The sequence below is a fragment of the Benincasa hispida genome, chromosome 2 (genome assembly GCF_009727055.1).
Source record: "Benincasa hispida cultivar B227 chromosome 2, ASM972705v1, whole genome shotgun sequence".
NCBI classification, from domain to species: Eukaryota; Viridiplantae; Streptophyta; class Magnoliopsida; order Cucurbitales; family Cucurbitaceae; genus Benincasa; species Benincasa hispida.
In genome coordinates, this window is record NC_052350.1 from 60,915,193 (window position 1) to 60,936,552 (window position 21,360).

A 21,360-nucleotide genomic window follows, 5' to 3' on the forward strand; every position below is an offset into this window, starting at 1 on the left:
AATAGTCGCTTTTTATGTTCTAAATGCCGTTTTATGTATAAAATTGACTATTTCGTTAATTGATGACCTAGATAACTTAATCTTAATCCTGAGCTAACTATGAACTTCTGTTCACTTGGAATTATCCTTAGATCTGCATAGGTGAGGGCAGCTCAATATCGCTGGCCCAATAAGCCTCTCATTTCAGGGGTAAGATTGGGTGGATAGTTGGGGACATAGGGTGCAAGACGGAATTCACTCCTACCCATTATAGGGATAGTAGATAGGTTGTTTCCTTTAATACTGAATCCAGGTCTTGAACAAGGGGCCCCATCCTCTCCTTGGCTCGAGAGGAATTCGGTTTATAGGTTGGACCTTAAACCAATTGTTCATTAGAGGATCAGTGGAACTTAAGGAACAAGATGTAGTCTTGGGGGTAAAACGGTTTTTATGACCCAGCCGAGATTACGAACAACCTGTGAAGGATTAACTTACTAATCATGGTTATATCAAATGAACACAAATATATCTATAGTGAGGGGAGTGCAACTACGGAACTTTAGTGGAATAACCCATTAGTTAACTAATGTTGATTAGCTCCGTCTAAAGAGTTTAGCTAGCTAATCTCGGATCGTTGAATCCCATGATCTATAGGTTCATTAGGTTCCCCTACTAGCTCATATGGAATAAACTTAGAACAGTATGATAGAATAATTCGAATTATTCGAATTATGTAGAGAGAGAGAAACCGACAAGTATATGTGATATAGTGGTCGGGTTTTTCAGCTTAGAGATACAGCTTTAATATTTAAATGTGATTTAAATATCCAAGAAAGAAAAATGTTCATATTCGAAAGCTCGAAAATGAATGGAAATGGTCAAAGATGTAAAAAGTCAAAGAGTTGACTTTTGACTTTTGAAAAATCAAACTTGACCGACCTTATATTCAAATTTGATTTGAATTTCGAGAAAATGAATGCGGATTCATGCTCGGGAGGTTCAAAATTAGTCAACACGGGAAAAAATCATAAAAAGTCAAAATGTTCACTTTTTGGTCAAAGTTTGACTTCGACCAAATGACTATTTTTGGCCCTTTGACTATAGTTAGTGGGAAAATCCAACTTTTGTTGGATAATTCCACTAATAAAATAGTGGGCTAGGTGTTGGCTTATAGTGGAGGCATTAAGCTCACTAAGATAGTGGAATATAGGTGTTGGGTTTTTTATGCATTTAGTTCATGCAATTGTTGCATGGATTTTCTAATAAATTGGGCTTTCATTTTGAATGAAAAGAGTTTTTTCAATTTTAGAAATTGGTTTTCATATTTGGGCTGGAAAAATCAAAACTTTGAAAAAAAAGAGAAAAACCCAAACCCACCCAAATTCCATCTTATTTTCCATCTCTTTTGTCTCTCTCGGTTTTCTTCATCCACCGGGTCCCACAACTTGGTTCTGAGTCCAGAGGATATTAGGTCAACTCTAGTGGTGGTCCGAAAGAGTTCGGATCGAGATTCAACGAGGAAAAGCGGTTTTCGGGAGCTTTAAAGGTAGTATCCCTACACTTTTAATTCACTGTTTTTCCCTTCATGATGCATGTTTATTTCCTTTAACTTAAGAGCATTTAGAGTGTAATTAGATCCTAATTCCGCTGCGTATGTCTCGTGTTCTATCAAGTTCTTGGTTAGTAGGAGCTACCACAATATTTAAAACTGAAGGATCTCTTAACGAAGAATTCCATGAGCGCCGTCGGCTCTCTCCAATTTCACCGTGACCGAAATATACCAAATACATTCGAACACACAGTTATGCAAACAAATAGTAATTAACGGCATACTTTGAACAAAAAAAATAACAAGGGAGAGACTTCTTATACCAATTGAAGATGCTCTTCAAACTATGGAACTCAACACAGTGGAAAACCTCTACCCAATCAACCAATGCCCAGCAAATGCGTCGACTACAGCAGCACGAACAACCGCGAACACATGAACGCAGCGGGGATGACACCACAAGAAAGGAGCCTTAGGTATTCTCGGAGTGAGAACCCAAAGCGTAGTCTTTGGTGAGTTTAGTAGAGGTAGGAGGAAGAACTGATTGTGTAGGCGATAAGCAAGTGGGAGAAAATATGAAGCTATCACATAGCAAGATGCTTATCGCTTAGAAGAAACTACACAATCGTGTAGATTTTACTGAACGATCGTTTAGAAAAAAGTAGGCAATCGTTTAACTAACACGATACATTATAAAATTGTTTAGGAATTAGTGTGCGATCGTTTAGGCGCTAGATAGACGATCATTTAGGCGCGAGGTATGCGATCGTTTAAGTGCTGAGCAACTATCGCATAGGCTCTCAACTTTAAGCGATCGTTTAGGTTTCACAACAATGCAAATCTTCCAATATTTTTCTGAACTCTTCAAAATGAAACAAATTTCATTTTTATTCACCAGTTACAATAACCGACACTGTTTTCCCACTAACGCATGTTCGAGAGAGATTTTAGGTTAATTATCATATAATTAACCAATTAAATTTTTAATAAATATAATCATATTATATTTTTACCCTATAGTTTGATATCATATATCTACTATAGAAATTTCTCCTCTACTTGATATAAATCATATTTATATATAATTTCCTCCAAAATAATGTATCTCATACTTTAGCCAATTATATCATATATAATTAACCAGTCCAATTATATCATATATAATCGAACTTCCTTTTGTCAATTTGAACATTTCAAATTAACCCAAACACTGATTCTCGACTTTATCCAAGTTACCCAGGGGACCTAATGGACTTGTGGCTCGAAGCTCCAACGGTCTGTGAATAGTTGACTAATCTCTTTAGCCACGAGATCCACCATCCGTTAACTGTCAGTATTCCACTAAAGACCAACAACTAAACTTTTTTTACCACAGAAATATTTTTGTGCCCATCGGATATAACCAATCATGAGTATGATGACCTTTCACAGATGCTCGTAAGTACAGCTGGGCCAAAATACCGTTTTGCCCCTTGTAGTTACATCTCACTCTTTAAGTACCACTGATTCCTCTAATGAACAATACAACATAGTCCACTATGTGTGAACACCTCTCGGGCCAAGAGAAGATGTGTGGTGTCACATCTGTCTCTTATACACATCTAGATGTGTATAAGAGACAGACCTATGGTCATCCTAGTGAAGTGAAGTCTCTGTCATGAACGGTATTATATAACGAGACGTTAACACTTCGTGGTCAGGTCTTATACAAACTCTTTGTATAGGACACCCCCGCTCGCATGTCCCCAACACGAATGATCAGGATCAGACAATTGTGACAAGTCACAACACTTGTGACCATTCCACAAAGCGGGCCGCATCCGTAGCATTACCAGGATAAGGTTTCCCTCCTATATCCATATACTACAGACCATTTTGGTTATCACTCAAGACATGATCCACTTGTATGTCACCACATACACTGTCTCTTATACACATCTAGATGTGTATAAGAGACAGGTCATGAACGGTGTTATATAACGAGACGTTAACACTTCGTGGTCAGGTCTTATACAAACTCTTTGTATAGGACGCCCCTGCTCGCATGTCCCCAACACGAATGATCAGGATCAGACCATTTGTGACAAGTCACAACACTTGTGACCATTCCACAAAGCGGGTCGCATCCGTAGCATTACCAAGATAAGGTTTCCCTCCTATATCCATATACTACAGACTATTTTGGTTATCACTCAAGACATGATCCACTTGTATTTCACCACAGGGATTTTAAGTTTATTGGTTTGTGGTAAAGCAAATAAAATATGCAACTAAGAAAAATACAAGATGTGAAGAAAATATCATATATTATACAACACAAGAGTTCGTACAAACTGTTTACAAACTACAAGACACGAGACTTTAGGGCATCAACCTCAACAAAAACTCGATTCATATAATTCATTTCAGTATATCTAGCTGGAGGTATGATAGTTCTCCTTTATCTATCCCTAGTTAAGACATACTGGCTTAAATTAGGTTGCTCACATGTTGTCTCCTCATGTTCCCCTACATCTTCCTCAGTTTCTCCTATGTCATTAGGTTGGCTAGACTCATTTGGCTGCTCAGATAGTAACTCCACCTCAAATTCGATGTTACATGACTTTCCTTCATCCTCAACCTTTTTCTCCTTTTGCATAAACATCTTCTCTTCCCTAAAGGTGATGTCTTTGCTCACTATGAACTTTCTCTCAATCGGATGCCACATTTTAAACCCCGCGTCACCTTTTGTAAAGCCTAAAAACATACACTTGACTGATCTAGCCTTTAACTTTCCCTTATTTTGGTGCACAAACCCTACACATCCAAAGACCTTGAGGTTATCTAGATTAGAAGGATGATTAGTCCACTTTTCCTCAGGGGTAAGCAACTCTAAAGATGTGTGACGGCACCTATTCAAGGTATACACGATATAGGATGTAGCTTTTACCCAATAACTTTCCCCTAAGATAGCATCAGGGAGCAAATACCTAATCCTTTCCATTATGGTTCTATTTAACCTCTCAACAACCCCATTTTGTTGAGGTGTTACCTCGTTGTTTTATGCCTAGTTATACCATTCTCACTACAAAATTTATCAAAGTGTTCATTGCAAAACTCAAGCCCATTACCGGTTCAAAGTATTTTAACCTTTTAGATGTTTGATTTTCTATCATGGCTTTCCATTCTTTAAACTTCCCAAAAAAACTTGGTCCTTAGTTTTAAGAAAGTATATCCAGCTCTTCCTAGAAAAATCATCTATAAAGGCTAGAAAATACCTTGAGCCACTAAGGCTTAGTGTAGGAGATGGTCCCCATAGGTCAGAATGGACATAGTCCAATGCTCCTTTAGTGGCGTACTAAGATTTTGTGAAACTTTGTTTGGTTGCTTTGCCTAAAATACAGTGTTCACAAAAGGAAAGGTGCTCACTAATACCTTTGAACAGGATTCCTTGCTAGTCTTTTGTGCCACAAGTCATCCTTTGTTAAGTTTGCTGTTGAAGTTGTGTAGGCACTTGTCATCATCTCTACTCCTCTCACAATGTAAAGGTCATTGACTTTCTCACCAACCAAAACAACTTTGGAATCCTTGATCACCTCAAGAACTCCACCTTTTCCTCTGCATTCATACCCAATGGAGTCCAACATGCCTAGAGATATCAAGTTTCTCTTAAGCAAATGTACATGTCTAACATTTCTTATAAGCTTGATTGATCCATCCTTTAGCTTCAAGGATACTGAACCAACCCCTTTTATCTTGCAGGCTTTATTGTTTCCCATGTACACTGATTCTCCATCTATTTCCTTGTAAGTATTAAACCATGGTCTGAAAGATGTCACGTGATAGGTACATCTGGAGTCAAGTACCCAATCATGCTTCCCAAGAGGACTAATTTGGTTGGTGTGATTTTTGGTGGAGGCTAAGGCATCAGAGTATAAGTAGGAACCTTCAACCATTGATGCTTCTGGTTGTTTCCCTTTCTGATCCTTCTCTTTTTGGTTTTTCCTTTTCAGGCTATAGCAATCTCTCATCAGGTGACTTTCTTCTTGCAGTAATTGCATCTCAGCTTGGTCTTAGGTTTGTGCTCTTCACCTAACTGGTTTTTATTCCCCTTAGACTGGTTCTACTTGTTCTTCCTCTTGGAAAACAACCCCTCTACACTAGGCTACTCCTTCTTGAATGACTGAAGCTCTAAGTCTAGTTCTTAATGCTGAGATGATGGCATCAGTGGTAACTGATTCTCTGCCATATTTCAGAGCATTCTTCACCTCCTTATAGGCTTTAGGTAGAGATTTTAATAGTACAAAAACCTCATTCTCATCGCCAATTTTCTCACCAAGACTCTTGAACTCTGAGACTATCCTCTTGAACTCATCCAAATTATCTGAAAGAGGCTTGGAAGAATCCATCTTGAACATGAAGAATTTTTCCCTCAGATACATCTTGTTAGGGAGATCCTTGGTTGCAAAAAGACCTTCCAGCTTGACCCATATCTTGTAGGTTGTGTCTTGATTAATTACTTGTCTCAAAATACTATCACTGAGATCCAGAACCAGAGTCCCATATGTTGTAAACTCCATGTCTTCTCTTTCTTATGCTGATATGGTGGTTGGCAGTGTTGATGGGTCCAAAAGGGCCTTGTGTGCTCTCTGTTGTCCAAGAATGACTTTGATTTTGGTCTTTTGTAGACCAAAATCGCCCTTCCCATCAAACTTCTCAATCTCATACCTTGCAACAACAATTTCTGATCCGATCGAGTATTGAGTCTTGATTTCTTGAAAATATTGAAGCTCCAAGAAAGTTGATCTTGATGATCTTTAAACGCTCTGACACCACAAATTTTTGGGCTGACCATTCTTCACAAGTCCTAAATACTTAAGATCAACGTTGGAGAGATGAAGAAGTGGCTCAAAATTATTCTGCCAAATCCTCGATACCCGAAACTCGGTGCTCGACCGCTTCCTACTCGATCATCGATGAGAATTCCCTTCTTCGTCTGACGAGTCTCTGTTAAATCCTTGATGAACCTCGATGACAACTGAACTAATACTCGATCTTACTCCTGTCTCTTATACACATCTAGATGTGTATAAGAGACCCGCTTCCTACTCGATCATCGATGAGAATTCCCTTCTTCGTCTGACGAGTCTCTGTTAAATCCTTGATGAACCTCGATGACAACAGAACTAATACTCGATCGTACTCGATGGTTCTTGAACGATACTCTATGTGACTGAAGGTGAAAACGATGTACTCGAAGCTACTCGATAGCGAAGAATCAATGCACGATTGACTCGATAATTTGATTACTCGATGCAATTTGAAAGTTAAATGAATGACGCACGATTTTCAGTAAAGAAATACTCAAATGAACAAGAAAGATAAGGGAAGAAGAAGGTGACACAGTGTTTACATGGTTTGGTAAGATTGCCTACGTTGACGGGAAGATCTGAATTCTTTTTACTGATGAAGATTGCGTACAGATTTTTGTTGTTTACAGAAAACTAAGAAAGTGATGATAACTCTGTGATTTGAATTTGAAATCAGTGGTATTTATAGAATATACCAGTTGACTGTTATACAAAGTTAATTATAAACAAACAAAATCTGAGGTATTTGAGTCAAAGCTTCTTCATATTGTTTTCCCACCATTCAATGCCCTTTGATCCCAATATTAGAAAGATGAGAATTGTGATGAAGGCAGCATCTAGGCCACCAGACAAGATGTAATTGTTGTACTTTCACCACCATGTCTTATATTTTGAAAAGGGGAAAAATCAAACCACGAAACTAGAGATGAGTTGACTGGTGAAGTTCACAGCATTGGTTGATGGCACCATCAATGTAGCACTTTATAGGACCGACATGTGGATGAGGCGAATCCAAGTTTGCTCAAAGAATATCTCATTTGCAATCCATATAAGCAAAGAGGCAATGGCTCCCCCAATAAAGAACTAAATCACAACTCCATATTCTTCAAGGTCTTCAAAGATTCTACGAGGCCCAACAAGCCCCCATATAGAAGCATCGAAGAAAACTCCATCCATCAGGCAAGTCCAAGGGCTATTTTTTGGCAAGAGGTTTGAATTGCACAAATCTTGAATCCATCTCATTAGCCACCAAGCAATTCCAATGTACACAAACACAACTAAGATTGTTCCTACAACCTGCAATAAAGTTTATTCGTTTTGAGCAACTTTACATTATATTTAATGTTGAGTATATCATTCTAAACCAAGGTTATAAAAAAATTCACTTGTGCCATGAACATTGTCTTGAGTGAAATCTTCACGTAGTGACCAAGTTTAAAGTCAGACACATGTTAGAGCCTGTGTCATGTTGATATATCCATAAACCTTGAAACACGTATTGGTGACTGAGCATTAAGGATATGCACAAACCAATATTGTATTTCGTAATAATGTTCAAATCAGGTGGCTGCAAGTAGAGATACATGAGATTTAATATGATGAGTAAAATTTCTAGGAAGTTTTGAAACCAAAGAGATGTTTGGATCGGTGTTCCATGGTTCACCTGGTTTGTGGTAGCAGCAATGATACTAATGGGAACTGTGAGAAAGTAGCTAATGAAACAAGCTAACAAGACACTCCACCTAGGCAATTGAAGCGAGACATTGTAATATTGACAAGAAAAAATGGAGAGACCAATGTTTAGCACAAGAATGATGATGAACCACTATGTTAGTACCTGTCAATAAGCCTGTATAAACTTTGTATGTATGTCAATTTTTCTCTTCCCACCAAAGGCACTCTGTTTTGGTTCCATAGTTTCCTACATATAAACATTAATCAATTAGACAAGATTCCACAATTCACTGCACTTTCTAGTTTGAAGTTTTGTCGAGAATTTTACTTGTCATTGAAGAGAAGGATATGCACAACTATATAAAGAAGTGTAGCAAATTTAATCCAAGACCATAGGTCAATGCAAAGAAGGTACTGAGATCTACAAAGCCATGGTAAGGAAATAATTAACAACGATAGGAGGTGGAACATCAAATGTTGACTTCTAAGCTAAGTTTTCAAATAGAGTTGAAGAGATGCAACCTTTGAAGTTTTAAGGTTATTCATTTATGTATATATTCAATACTAGATGTATCAATTTATTTCAATGCATTTACATTTATGAAGGTTCAATGTATGAACTTGAAGAGTTGTTGAACTTAGCAATTAGATGAAAGGTTGTGACCTTTCATAAGTGACCTTTCAATTCGCATAAATATTGTTGTACTTTTATAATTTAGAAGAGAGAATTAGATTTGGAATGAATATTCATTATAGAGTTTCAGTCTTAAGCTTTTATATTTTCTTTGTATTTTATGTTAGAAAGCATGTTGTAGAACTTTCAATCTAGTCTGATTAATTAGATTGTAGAGAATTCGGAATCTTGAAGTTAGGAACAAGTTCTTCTTTCTTTTTGATCTTTGATCAATCTTTCAAGCCAAACTATTTAGCCTTCTTCTGGTAGCTTATCAATTAGTTTATTGGGGTTAAACTTATTATTGCTGCAAAAAAATAGGGGAGTGAGTTCTCAAACATGATTGAGGTAATTCCATTTATCAGTAGTGCTATAAACACCTTGATCAAGATGAAAATTAGAATTAACTATGCTTGAAAATTTACTTCTAGCTAATCACCATAAAAAGGTTGCTCGGATATACGGGATGAAAACCTTTAGAGTGAGAGACGTCTAGAGAGGTAAATTGTGGAGATTCATTAAGATCTCTCTATATTACAATGAGAGGAAAGCAAACCTAAATTCAAGGATTAAAATGAGTCCAACGGGTTTTTACATATAAAATAAAAATATTATTAGAGGTTCAATCCCTTTTGAAAACTTATTTTCATCAATGTCAAAATAATTGAATATTTTCAAAGGGATTTAATATCAATTGGGACTATAATATCTCTAGAGGTAGTCAACTAATTTTTTTGCGCCTATTTGTTATGATTCTCTTTCCGTATTTACGAAGTTTCCTTAATGTTAGAAAAAGAATATACATTTATTAAATTACATTAACTAATTTAAATTTTCTTCCTAATATATATATATATATATATATTTAACGTCTCTATCATTTTTCTTGCGTGTGAAGAACGTTGCCAAGTATATATGATGGTCTTTCTTATTTGATTTGTCTATTATGTTTCATAGTTTATTTAGAGTATGTATGTGTCACCCATTGTTATCATGCATATACTATAATATATATTTTATTTAATATGTAGCACAAAGGTTGTAGTATGTATGTGATTCTAATGCCATGTTTATATGATGATTAGTCTTAATATGCAATTTTGGAAATGTACTATCTAATATTTGATATATTGTTTGCAGGGTTACCCAATAAATGCTATGCAATATCAAGTGATTGATGGATACCTTCTTAGTTCTTCTGGCAAATTCATAGTTATTTTTAAATATATCTTAGAATATTGTGTTAGGTGTTTGAAAATATTCTAACTAATTTATGAAATATCCTTGTTTAGGGTTGTCATTAAGTTACCTTTTAAAGTGAACTTGACATGTATCATATCAATTAATATCATACTAAACAAACATAATCAATATTACATAATTCACATTACATATAATGTCCCCGAATGTATAAGAGTATATATAATAAAATAGGAAGTTTAATTTAATCAAACATAATCAATATTGGACCTTGTTTTGTTTTTCTAGTTGACTAAATAATGAAAAAGTTAAATATAACATATACTCTAAACATCTAACATTCCTGCACGCGAACAAACGTAACAGTGACCTTGAACATGTTGATAAACTATGAAGATGAAGATGTGCTGTGGTTTGAGGGAACGAGAGAGAAATTAGAGTAATGTGAAGATAAAAGGAGAAAAATTGTGGGAAAAGAAACTGAATTAATGAAGTGAGAGAGTAAGTGATTTTTTTTTAAAAAAAAATCGAAATTTAGGGGAGAAAAAGATGTTGGGATGAGAGAAGAATTAGAAAGAGGGAGAAAAATGCATCATTAATAAGGAGAGAGAAAATGATATTGGAAAAATGGGAGAAAATAAAGGGGAAAGAGATTGATATTTGATATATATTGTTTGAGAAAGGAATTGTGAAGAGTTGAAAGGAGAGAGAGAGGAGATGATTAATTGAGAGTGAGAATTAAAGGTGAAGAGATTTGAAATTGAGAAAGGGATTAGGGAAACGTGAAGGAGAGAAGAGGGCTGATGGGAACCCACTCATATTGAGTTTTTTTTTTCCAACGAAGTATTGCCAACGTATAAATAAGAAATTGCATACCCAATTTTAGAGCATCAATTGTATCTTAAAAGTTGATGGTTCGATCTCTCACCTCTACACATTTGAGCTTATAATGAGAGGAAGAAGAAGAAATTGGGCAGCAGTTTTAGACACCTGCTACATGCAGACTGAGCTTGCTTTTACATTAATTCTCAAGTCAGGAAAAACAAGTCTCGTTTTGACGCCGTTATAACATACAATTTCTAGCGTTTGTACATCAAAAGAATCTGGGGGCAGTTATACAGATGATCTCAAATCAGACTTATCAATTATATGCTATATGCGCTTGTTTTGGTGGTGAATAGTACGAGTTACTGCAGTCAATAGCAGTCTGCAATAATGGATTCCATCTGTCAAATATTATTCTGCCACCCCGGCCAATTCTTCCCCGGAATTTATGAGAACCCATTGACACACTACTCCTTGTCGAAGAATCTGATGGTGGTACTATCGCTGCAGCTGTCAACTTCTCTGCAATCAGAGGTTTTGCAAACAACAAAACTGGCTCCAGTGGATCCTGCACAAATCCCCCAATCCTCTTTTAACGGTTAAAATAATATGGTTAAATGTTCTAAGAAAAATTATGATTTTAGAGGCAAGTCAATTCTCAATATATTAACCGGTAACAGGATTGCCAGAACAGTTATAGCACTTGGTGATATAGTACTAAAATGGATAGGGTAGGTTATAAGTCATCATAAAGGTACCATTTTGTGAAGCCATCCATGTGGCAACTGTTGTTGCCTGTACTCTTGCTTCACGCTTTCAGTTGGGAACATAATTGTGTTTGCCTCCACGAAAGATCCAGAAGTTCGTATTCGTGGGGGGCGACTGATTGCAATATCATCCAACTCCATAAATTCGTCCTCGCTTGAACCAAACTTACAAGAGAAGGGTAAGAACCTGGGAAGTGCTAAGCTCTCTTCCAGAAGTTCGGTTTCATGCTGATATCCAATAAGAAAACAAGCCCAATGTTGTAAGAAAATTTGAAGATATAGATAACTAGAGTGAGATCAAACAATTATCCCGGATATAAAAGACATACACACATACCTTATACTTCAAATGAACCCTCTGAAGGCCAACATCACTTTCCATCAGATCTCTCTTTTTCTCTTCCCTCTGCACAAAGATGCACGTCTTAAGCCAATGCAGTGTTTCAATGTCATGTAGCTTCAAAATAAATGCAAACGCACCTACGCTAATACATGAATACAATTAATCACCTTAATTAAAGCCTCCAATAAGGTTTTAGCTTGTTCCAGGTTGCGCCTAACCTGAAATTTGACAATCCCAAACATAGTAATGAAATTTAGACAATGTTAATCTATGTTAAAAGAAAATAGACATTTAAGATCAATATGATATATAGACAAATATATTTTACAACATATCTTACAAAGCTAAAGAGACCTATAGGACTTTATAATTGTTCACCAAAAGAGAGATATAATGAGAGAGTAATATTAAAAAACAAATACAATTTGAGCCCACATACTACTCATCTACCAAACCATAAGAACCCCAACAACTCCTGCAAGAATAATATCCTTACAAAAGTTGTGATAGAACATCCAAAATATCAATATAATTATATTTAACTCATCCACTTCAGCTTTTGGATTGGTCGGTGATTTAACAAATTCACACATAAATTAATAAATCAACATGATTTCTTTATGTTGATTTGTACTCTTAAATATTTGTTTAGTTGTAATTAACATTTGCTTATTATAGTAGGTTTTTTCCCTACTATGTTTAGGTCTTTCTTCTATTTAGGATAGACCTTTGTATTCTTGTAAAGAGTGAAAAATATGAATAAATTAAGAATATTCCAATATTACCAACAAGGTATCAGAGTAAACAAAATAAAACCCTAAAAAAAACCCTAACCCTAGTTGCAATTTCTACTGCCTACTTTCACCGCCATAGTGTGTGTCGACCACTGATTGTCAATTCCAAACTTGTTCAAAATCGTTCTTATTGAAAGATAAGAAGAAAATAGATAAGACAATGTTTACATGGAAAACCCTAATACAGGGAGAAAAAACCACGATAGAAAAGTTTTATTATTTAATGTCATACATACAAGAGATCCCAACCTCAGATATAAATAGAATGAGGGGAAACCCTAATTTAGTAGGCATAAAGTAAAAAACAAATATGCCCTTAGGGCTACAACACCATATTTGAACACTCCCCCTCAAGTTGGGGCGTAGATATCAGCAAGACCCAACTTGCTAACACAAGCTTCAAACGTCTATCTCGGTAATCCTTTGGTAAGAACATCTGCTTGTTGGACTGAAGGAACATAGGGAATACAAATAACCCCGTGGACTAACTTCTCTTTAATAAAGTGTCTGTCAATTTCAACGTGCTTGGTTCTATCATGTTGTACTAGATTGTTGGCAATACTGATGACAGCCTTATTATCATAATACAGTTTCATGGGACTCGGACTGTACTAGTGAAGAACTTTCAGTAACCATATTTCTTCACACACTCTCAGGCTCATAGCTCTATAGTCTGCCTCGACAAAACTTTTGGCAACTACACCCTGTTTATTACTCTGTCAGGTCACCAAATTTCCCCATACAAAGGTACAATATCCCGAGGTTGACTTTCTATCGGTCACTAATCCTGTCCAATCTGAGTCAGTATATGCTTCGATGCTCCATGTGTCATATTTTATGAAAACTAAGCCCTTGCCTAGGGTGGATTTCAGATATCTCAGAATTCGAGTCACTGCTTCCATGTGCTCCTCATACGAACTCTGCATGAACTGACTTACCACACTCACAGCATAGGAGATGTCAGGCCTAGTATGAGGCAGATAAATTAGTTTTCCTACAAGGCGTTAATAAGACCTCTCTTTATTTACAGGAACTCCTTCTGTAGTGTTTTTCAGTTTGCCATTGACCTCAATAGGAATGTCAACGGGTTTGCATCCAATCATTCTTGTTTCCTTTAACAAGTCTAGAGTATATTTCCGTTGAGACACAGATATTCTTGCTTTCGATCTTGCCACTTCCATCCCAAGAAAATACCTTAGACTACCAAGATCTTTGATCTCAAATTCGCCTGCCATCCTTTGTTTTAGCTTAACAATTTCTGTCGTATCATCTCTTGACAAAATGATATTAACGACATAAACCACCAAAACAGCAATCTTCCCTAAAAGTGATTTTTTGGTGAACAAGGTATGATCAGAATGCCCTTGAACAAACCCTTGAGATTTAACAAATATCGTGAACCTATCGAACCATGCTCTAGGAGACTGTTTCAACCCATATAAGGGCTTTCTGAGTTTGCAAACATGGTTCCCAAATTTAGCTTCGAAACCTCGAGGAGGACTCATGTAAACCTCTTCTTCTAATCATCATTCAGGTAGGTATTTTTACATCTAGCTGATGCAGGGGCCAATCCTTATTCACGGCAACAGACAGAAGAACTCGGATCGTGTTGAGTCTGTCTCTTATACACATCTAGATGTGTATAAGAGACAGCCCCATACGTCTGAGTGAACCCTTTAGCAACTAACCTGGCCTTATATCTCTCGACCGTTCCGTCAGACCTATACTTCACTGTGAACACCCATTTGCAACCAACTATCTTGTGACCTCTAGGGAGGGACACTAAATCCCAAATGTTGTTCGACTCAAGAGCTCTCATTTCTTCCAACACTGCCGCTCTCCACTCGGGAACCTCCATGGCTGCATGTATACTGGTAAGTATTGCTAGAGCATCCAGTTGGGTAGTGAAAGCCTTAAAAACAGGAGACAAGTTACTATCGATCAGAAAACTGTGCATAGGATACTTTGTACATGACCTAGTTCCTTTCCTCAGAGCAATTGACATATCAAGAGTGGTATCATAATTGCCAGTTTTCTTCAGCCTCTCTCCAGTATCAGGATACCAACTCTGCTCAGACTTCTAAGACAATTCTTCATCTTCCTGTGGATCTTCCAGCACCTCATTACCTTATGTAATTTCAACTTTCTCTGAGCTTGTCTCACCATCTTCTACGTGCCCAAACTTCTCTTCAAGGATCTTCCCTGAAACAACAAGATCTTGAACCTGAGCTGGTTCCGATGCTTGGACAATTTCCAATGGAATAGCAGGAGTTTCCTAGGTTTCCTTTCTGAGATTCTTCCTAAAGTATGTTATCCAGGGCACTTGTCTAGTAGGGAGGATAGACACTGGAATAGCAGAACCTCAAACTTATCAACAAGGAGATATACCCATGTAAGCTGGGTATGATCATCAATAAACGTGACAAACCATCGTTTACTGGACAAGGTAGAGATGTTTGAAGGGCCCCAAACATCACTGTGGATCAGGTGGAAAGGCTGACTAGGTTTATAAGGCTGAGAAACAAAAGAAACACGAGGTTGTTTAGCACGTATATAGACATCACAAGACAAAGAAGAAATATTCACATTATGGAATAAATGGGGAAACAAATACCTCATATATTGAAAACTTGGATGTCCAAGACGAAAATGCCACAATAAATAATCTTTTTCAGACATAGTAAATGAAGATAAAAGACTAGTCCTAAACAAATTCCTGGAGGAAGCATCTTCAGAAAGGAAATAGAGGCTCCTGTCATATCGGACAGTGCCAATCGTCTTCCCCGAACTCAAGTCCTAAAACAAAGCAGCATCTGGTGAGAAGACAACTCTACAGTTCAAATCTTTTGTTATTTTACTTATTGACAACAGGTTGTAAGAAATTTTTGGCACGTATAGGAAGTAGAATTAATCCCTGAAATGCTAACAAATGGCCTTTTCCAGCAACAGGAGCGAAGGACCCATCTGCAATTCGAATCCTCTCATTTCCAACACTCGAATAATACGAGAGGAATTGACCAAATGAGCCAGCCAAGTGATCGGTCACTCCTGAATCTAGAATCTGTAACTCATTCCCTTCAACAAAGAAACTAAAAGGCTGAGGAGTACCTGACTGAGCAACTGTTTTGATCCCTACGATATCTGAATCACCTGGGTTGGTCACCGGAGGTTATGTCTGAGGTTGTGTGGCCCCCTCAATAGATTCGCTCACAAGAGCACGACTAGACTTTGACTTGTCATTTGGAAGGCGACGTTTTCCATTAGGAGGTTGACCATGCAGTTTTCAGCACTAATCCTTTGTGTGCCACGGCTTCTTGCAATGCTCACATATTGGGGGTGTTTTGCCATTTTGCTTGTCACCATCCAATCTAGAGGATTTCACCCCAAAGGCAGCTGACTCTACAGTGGTAACAACAGACCCATTCATCGCACTCGATCTATCCTCTTTCAATCGAACCTCTTAACAGACCTCCATGAGAGACGGTATTAGTTTCTGCCCTAGTATTCGACTCCAAACCGTATCAAATTTGGGGTGCAATCCCGCAAAAAAATCATACACACGATCAACCTCTTCGATCTTCGAGTACTGAATTCCATCATGTGGGCAATTCCAAATGATCTTCCAACACAAATCCATTTCTTGCCATAATAAAGACTTCTTGTTGAAGTATGACGTTACATCCATGTTCTCTTGTTTGCACTCATGGACCTGTTTACATAGAGTATACAGGCGAGATGCATTCTGTCATCTCGAATATAACCGTTGGGCCGTATCCCAAATATCCAGTGCGATGGCTGAATAGAGCAGGGGTTTCCCAATTTGTGGTTCTATGTTACTGCTCAACATCGAGCGGAGCAATGAATCCTCTTCCTTCTAGACACGCTCTTGAGGATCCCCAGGGCTTGGTCGTGGTATCTCTCTGATCAAGTACCTAAATTTATGGCGCCCCTCAAGGACCATTTTAATTGTTTGGGACCAGAAGAAGTAATTCTAATCATTCAGCTTCTCAACTGTGATCATCCCTGCAGAGTTTCCTATAGCTCCAGATAAAAGATTAGCAATAGGAAGAGTAGGAAACATTATTATCGGATTTCCTGAGTAGATTGGAACACTGGAAGAATCATGACCATTCAGAGTTTGGCCCTAAGAGCGGCCATCTGTTGTTGGAGACTAGCCAATTGCTGTTGGAGTTCCCCATGGGATTCAGATCCGAAATGTTTCTGTCCATAGGGAATGGAATTTTCTCTAATGGAATCACCCATTCGAAACTAAGGTTGAACCGGGTATACGTGAGGGAGAGGCTGTCCACCATGTTGCTAAGGAAAGGAGGCTGCTGTCAGAACTCCAACAATGGCAAATGGAGACTGCTCGTGATCGGTACTGCTACTAGACGGCTGTGAAGATGAGTAGCGAGAAGATGGCTCGGCGGTTGGCTGCGAACTGGATGCAAGGGCGCCGATCTGACCCGACCTAGTGGCTAGAAAAAACCCGTCGATCGTTTGTTGCTGGAGCTGGGAGGCGTGTGGCGCGGCGGCTAGGGCAAACCTGTCGATCGACTGCTGTCACTGGAGCTGGGAGGTGTGCGGCACATAGGTTGGAATGAACCCACCAGGCGTCTGGACGATTCGCAATCTAGCTGGGTTGAGAACGCTCGACGGTGCGATTCCAGGGGCTGAGTTGAAGAAATATGGTGGCACGGCTCTAGGAGCTGGGTTGAAGAAATCCGACGACATAGCTCCAATCGCCGGTCATGGTTGCGCCGAGTTCAAGATGGTCTGGAGATATCGATCCACAGTTGCTTGAATCATAGCCATATTAGTCGTGTCTGCCATTGTTCCCTCACCTACCAAGTTTGATGACTGAATTTCTTCTATCAGGGCTAGGGTTTCACCACCTTACTCTTATACCATATTGAAAGATAAGAAGAAAATAGACAAGACAAGGTTTACGTGGAAAACCCTCATACAGGGAGAAAAAACCACGATAGAAAAGTTTTATTATTTAATGTCATACATATAAGAGACCCCAACCTCAGATATGAATAGAATGAGGGGAAAACCTAATTTAGTAGGCATAAAATAAAAGACAAATATGCCCTTAGGGCTACAACACCATATTTCAACAATGTTGATTGTTTGACCTGTAACTACAACCGCTAATCAATTTGCCTAGTGACAATCTTACCATCTCCCGCCGTCAGTTTGCGTCAGTTAGAGGAATCCTTAATATTTTTTTTGTGGATTTTTCAATTGACATTCTTGTGGGTGGTTTTTTTTTTAAGAAAATGTAACTTTTCATTGAAATGATGAAAAGAAATTACTGCTCATGATACAAAAACATAAAAATAAGATGGCCAATCCTTTTACAACAAAGCATAAGATCTAAGCAGAAAACTGAAACAATCCAAATAAAACAAGAGAAGACTAAACTCTAATTAATCTCAAACTAAAAACCAAGAAAGTGACTAATCTTGAAAGGCTCAAAGAATTCTTCCAAAACAAAACTGGTTTAAATCAGAGAGGAATTTTATTCAAATAATCAAATTACCCCTGAAAATGAAGAGAAGCCAAGAACATAAAGGCTACACAATCCAACCTACAACAAACTGGACGAGTTAATAGAACATTAAAGCCACCTTCAGACACATGTCCTACACTGATGGCTTCATCGATATCAGATTCGGAATTGAGTGATGATCTACCCATTGCCCTTCGGAAAGGTAAGCGCACTTGTACTTACCCTATTTCTTCGTTTGTTTCGTATAACTGGTTGTCTTCACCCACTTATTCCTTTATTACATCTCTTGATTCCATCTCTATTCCTCACTCAGTTCATGAAGCTTTATCTCATGTTGGGTGGCGTAGTGCAATGATTGAGGAGATGACTGCATTGGATGAGAATGGTACTTGGGATTTAGCCTCGCGTCCGGCAAGAAAGAAGACTATTGGATGTAAATGGGTGTTTGCTATAAAAGTCAATCCTGACGGAACAATGGCTCGCTTGAAAGCTCGTCTTGTTGTCAAAGGTTATGCCAAAATCTATGAGACTGATTATTCTGATACATTTTCTCCTATTGCTAAATTAACTTTCGTTCGACTATTTTTATCCATGGTTGCTACTCATAATTGGCCTTTGCATCAACTTGACATTAAGAATGCTTTTCTGCATGGTGATCTTCAGGAGGAAGTTTACATGGAGCAACCACCTGGGTTTGTTGCTCAGGGGAGAGCGATAAGATGTGTCGTCTTCGAAAATCTTTGTATGGACTGAAACAAAGTCCTCGTGCATGGTTTGGTAAGTTTAGTCAAGCACTCGAATGTTTTGGTATGAAGAAAAGTGCTTCTGATCATTCTGTATTTTTATCGACGATCTGATAATGGTATTACTTTGCTTGTTGTGTATGTTGACGATATCGTTATCACTGAAAATGATATATCAGGTATATCTTCTCTCAAGACTTTTCTTCAGGGTCAATTTCATACTAAAAATTTAGGACAATTAAAGTATTTATTGGATATTGAAGTAATGAGAATAAGAAAGGTTTTTATCTGTCACAATGGAAATATGTACTTGATTTGTTGTCTGAGACAGGAAATTAGGAGTCAAACCATGTAATAATCCGATGATACCAAATTTGCAACTTACTAGAGAAGAAGAATTGTTTAAAGACCCTGAGAGATATGGAAGATTAGTTGGAAAGTTGAACTTTTAACAATGATACAACCAGATATTGCTTACTCTGTGAGTATAGTGAGTCAGTTTATGTCTTCTCCTATAGTAGATCATTGGGCTACAGTAGAACAAATTCTATGTTATCTAAAAGTTACACCTGGGACGTGGGATATTATATAAAGATCATGGTCATAGAAGGGTTGAATATTTTTCAGATGTTGATTGGGCTGGATCTCAAGAAGATAGGAGATCAACCTCTGAATATTGTGTTTTTGTAGAAGGAAACCTAGTGTCATGGAAAAGTAAGAAACAGAATGTAGTTTCTCGTTCGAGTGTCGAGTCAGAATATAGAGCTATGCACAATCCGTGTGTGGAATAGTGTGGATACACCAACTTTTATCTACCGTGCCAGTTAAATTATGGTGTGATAATCAAGCTACACTTCACATTGCATCCAAACGAACTAAACATATTAAAGTGGATTGTCACTTTGTTCGCGAGAAAATACAAGGGTTAATATCTATAGGATATGTGAAGATTGGAAAATAGTTGGGAGATATATTTACCAAAGTTGTTAATGGAGCAAGAATAAACTATTTATGCAACAAGTTGGGCACGACTGACATATTTGCTTTAGCTTAAGGGGGAGTGTTATAATATATATTTAAATTAATATGTACAGTTATCCTTTATTGTAATTTTGTATATCCTAGAGTACGATTTCTCATTCTTCTATATATATGTACCTTTTATCTAATTAAATGATAAGAAATTCAAGTACACCCTTATTAGATGTGCATTGTTCAACAACGAGCACAACTCATGAAGCTCCTTACAGTTGCAATTGACGTCACCAAGAGTTTCCTAGTTCTCCATTGGACGACAATCAATGTTGACCCAAACGGCCGCTCTGATACCAAATTGATGTAGCCTAAAAGATTAAAGGAGAATTTTCTCCAAGAATCAAGTCAAAGTCTTTATTATTAATTAAAAGTTAGCAATATTAGAAGACAATTTGTCTGTTTAAAGAGAATTGGAAAGCAAACTAATCTTAATCCTAATTAATCAAAGAAACTAATCCTAATCCTAATAAACCAAGGAAACTAATCCCAATCCTAATCAAGCAAGGATTTGACCAAGATACCCTAGTTTACTTTAATCCTATAACATTAGTACTGCACCAATTTGACATAAAAAAATGTATTTCTCAATGGAGAATTAAAAGAAGTCTGTGGATTACCTACTAATATGGAATCAACAAAATCACTAATTTTTATATGTCAAAATCAACAATTTGACATAAAAAAATGTCTTTCTCAATTGAGAATTACATGAAGAAGTCTGTGGATTACCTACTAGTATGGAATCAACAAAATCACTAATGAAGTGTACAAACTCAAAAAACTTCTTATGTTCTAAAACAATCCCCTCGAGCCTAGTTTAACCAGTTTTCAAGAGTCATGAAAACCTAAGGACACTTGTAATGTCAATCTAATCACATGCTCTTTATCAAGCATTCCTACAAAGGAAATATTATAATTTTTATTTTAAAAGTCATTCTCACAAGAGATCATGAAGAAGAAATAAGAGATCTAAAGTTACTCTTAGCTAAAGAGTTTGAAGTAAAAGATTTGGGCTATCTCAAATACTTCCTACAAATGAAAGTGACCCGCTCAAAAAAAAAAAAAAAAAGTTGTGTACCTCTCAACAAAAATATGCCATTGATCTTCTAAAGGAGACAAGTATACTTGGATGTAAGCCCACTAATACTCCTATTGATCCTAACTACACCATAGGAAAAGAAAACATAAGCAAATGAGGAACAATATCAAAGACTTGTTGAAAGTTGATTTACTTAACCACACTAGACCTCCTATTTGTTTTATGGTAAACTTTGTGAGTCATTCTTTATGAACAATTCTAGGGAAGAAACTATGCAAGTTTAGGATCCTCAAATACTTAAAAGGAACTCTTGGAGAATAATTGTACTTCAAGAAATCAAGAAAAGAAAACGTTCAAGTCTTCACAAATGC

General features: G+C 37.2%; 1 protein-coding gene and 1 pseudogene across 2 annotated transcripts in view; both read right to left on the reverse strand.

Moving 5' to 3' along the window:
• Positions 1–7,128: 7,128 nt before the first annotated feature.
• On the reverse strand, positions 7,129–9,711 carry LOC120072189 (annotated as a pseudogene).
• Positions 9,712–10,793: 1,082 nt separating this feature from the next.
• The window catches only part of LOC120070744, a 57,784-nt gene continuing 47,217 nt past the window's right edge, over positions 10,794–21,360 (reverse strand). For both annotated transcript variants that reach the window (XM_039022617.1, XM_039022616.1), the window contains exons 9-12: positions 12,028–12,078; positions 11,855–11,923; positions 11,509–11,745; positions 10,794–11,318 (exon numbers count right to left, since the gene is read on the reverse strand). In XM_039022617.1, coding sequence (XP_038878545.1) covers positions 11,067–11,318; positions 11,509–11,745; positions 11,855–11,923; positions 12,028–12,078 — 609 coding nt within the window. In that variant the 3' untranslated portion in view covers positions 10,794–11,066. The remainder of the gene's footprint in view (positions 11,319–11,508; positions 11,746–11,854; positions 11,924–12,027; positions 12,079–21,360) is intronic.